A 2,190-nucleotide genomic window follows, 5' to 3' on the forward strand; every position below is an offset into this window, starting at 1 on the left:
GAAAGGCGCCCGCTGCCGTGGCCTAGGTTTCTCACTGAAAATCCTCGTCCCCCGACGGCACCTTTTTTTGAATTTTCTTCCTTTTCAACGGCGTTTTTTGGGAATTTCGAATTTTTTTGAATTTTTTCGCAATAATATTCGGAAAATAGATAACTTTTAACACATTTTAATGCAATAAAAAATTTTGGTCGGAGTCCCCCTTTAAAATTATAATTTATTAAATACCAGCAAATTTGAGCACAATTATCTCGAATCCTGTGAGAGGTATAAAAAACGGTCAACTAATAAAATATAGCTGATATTATGTTAAACAATTTATCAGATGATAACTTTTTTGTATCTTTTACAGGAATCGAGATAATTAAGTTCAAAGTGGACGGTTTGGGTGAGCAACTCACAGTCATTGTAATTTTTGTTGCTTCCAAATCGTTGGATAGCCTCTTTGTTACTTGTGGATCTACAAACTGTATAAAATCACTGAAATTAGTCTGAAAATCGAATGCTCTTCGCAGAGAAGTTGAAATTGGAATCAGAAGAATTGCTCCAGATTCCTGAGCAATTGAATAGAGACCCGCGATTTGGAACATTAGATTTCCGAGGCCTGGAATTATGGAAGTGAGATATTCGACCGAGTGAAGGACTAACGAGAAATTTGTCGTCAAATGATTCATGTGCACATTTGGAATCAGTAAAAATTTTGTAGATTGCTTTGCAAAATTGCTGAATCCTAAAATTCTGACTTTCGGAATTCTAGAATTTTCGAATATTGGAATTTCAGAAGTTTGAATCAGAAAATTCGGAAAATCCGTGTTTCAGAAGTTTTTCAATGTGATGAAAAATTATTGAAAATCAGTTTTACTATGACTTGCTCAAAAAATCACAAAATCTAAAATTCAGAAACATAGAAATTTAAAAATTCAAAAATTGCGAAACTCTAAAATAATAATGTTCTAAAATTGTAGAATCCCGGAACTCAGGATTTCAAAAATGCCGAAGATTCGAAATTCGAATATCTGAACTTTCCATATTCGAAAGTTCTAGGATCCCGAAACTCGGATGTTCAAAAATTTCGAAAATTCTAGAATCTCGAAATTCTGAAATTTAAAAATTTGAAAATTCAGAAATTCGTGAATTCAAAAGCTTAGAATTTATAAAATTCTGAAATACTGGAATTCTTAAGATTCCAATCATTCTAAATTCTAGAATTCCAAAATCAAAATGGAAAATTTCGAAATTTTCCAAATTCAAGTATTCTAAAATTCTAAAATTATGGACATCCGAAATTCTGAAATTTTGAAGTTCGAATTTTCGAATTCTAGAATTTCCAGATTTCCGGATTTGGGAATATCAATATTCCCGATTTTCTAATTTCTAAAATACTGAAAATTCTAAAATTCTAAAATTCTAAAATAAACTGTTTCGCAATTTCTACTTTTCAATTTTTTTAAAAACTTTTTGTTTAGTTCTTTTTAAATTCCTGTGAATGTCAGTTTTCTATTTTCTCACCATGACTGTATCCCAAATCCGAGTAAATATATTTCTTTCCGGAATCTTCTAGAGCTTCCACATCAGTTATCACATTTTCCAGTTCTGCAACTGGCCATGGACAATTTTCTAATGACGCTTCGTTTCCTGAAATTTCGAAACGTGAAAAATAGATTTGAACAAAATTCATACCGGATTGATGAAAAACACTCGTTTTCATATGAGCTGTTGGACGATTTGCAGGCAATGTCAAGTGATTTTTTGAGAGATTGAATAGGAAAAGAATGTAGACGCAGACAACAATGAGTATCAGATGGGAAGACGAACGGGTTACTGTGAAAAACAATAGGGATTTCCAGATAAATTCCAGATTTTGAAAGTTTATTGGTCAGCAGAAGAGTAAAATGGTTTTCTTTAACGTCTCTTAAGTTTTTCGGACCGTGTTCAGAAATTGCAAATCGGTTTTCTCAACTGAATGAAGAAAGAATGCTTTAAAGGGGGACTCCGACCAGAAATTTTTATTGCATTTAAATGTGTTAAAATTTACCGTAAAACCTCTAATAGAACGACACCCGGATCGTCCACTTTGAGCTTATATATCTCCCTTCTTTTGAAAGATATCAAAAAGTGGTTAACTAGTGAAATGTTTATCAGGATATCAGGATATATATCTATTTTTCAAATATTATTGCGAAAAAATTCAAA

General features: G+C 32.0%; 1 protein-coding gene across 1 annotated transcript in view; it reads right to left on the minus strand.

Annotated features, from left to right (window-relative positions):
• CBG12822 overlaps nt 1–1,705 on the minus strand; it is a gene marked incomplete at both ends in the record, with an annotated part of 4,169 nt that extends 2,464 nt beyond the window's left edge. The window contains 3 exons of the mRNA XM_045241184.1: nt 399–601; nt 1,507–1,632; nt 1,678–1,705. Coding sequence (XP_045094979.1) covers nt 399–601; nt 1,507–1,632; nt 1,678–1,705 — 357 coding nt within the window. The remainder of the gene's footprint in view (nt 1–398; nt 602–1,506; nt 1,633–1,677) is intronic.
• Nucleotides 1,706–2,190: the final 485 nt, after the last annotated feature.

Source organism: Caenorhabditis briggsae (genome assembly GCF_000004555.2).
Source record: "Caenorhabditis briggsae complete genome, chrI, whole genome shotgun sequence".
Lineage (NCBI taxonomy): Eukaryota > Metazoa > Nematoda > Chromadorea > Rhabditida > Rhabditidae > Caenorhabditis > Caenorhabditis briggsae.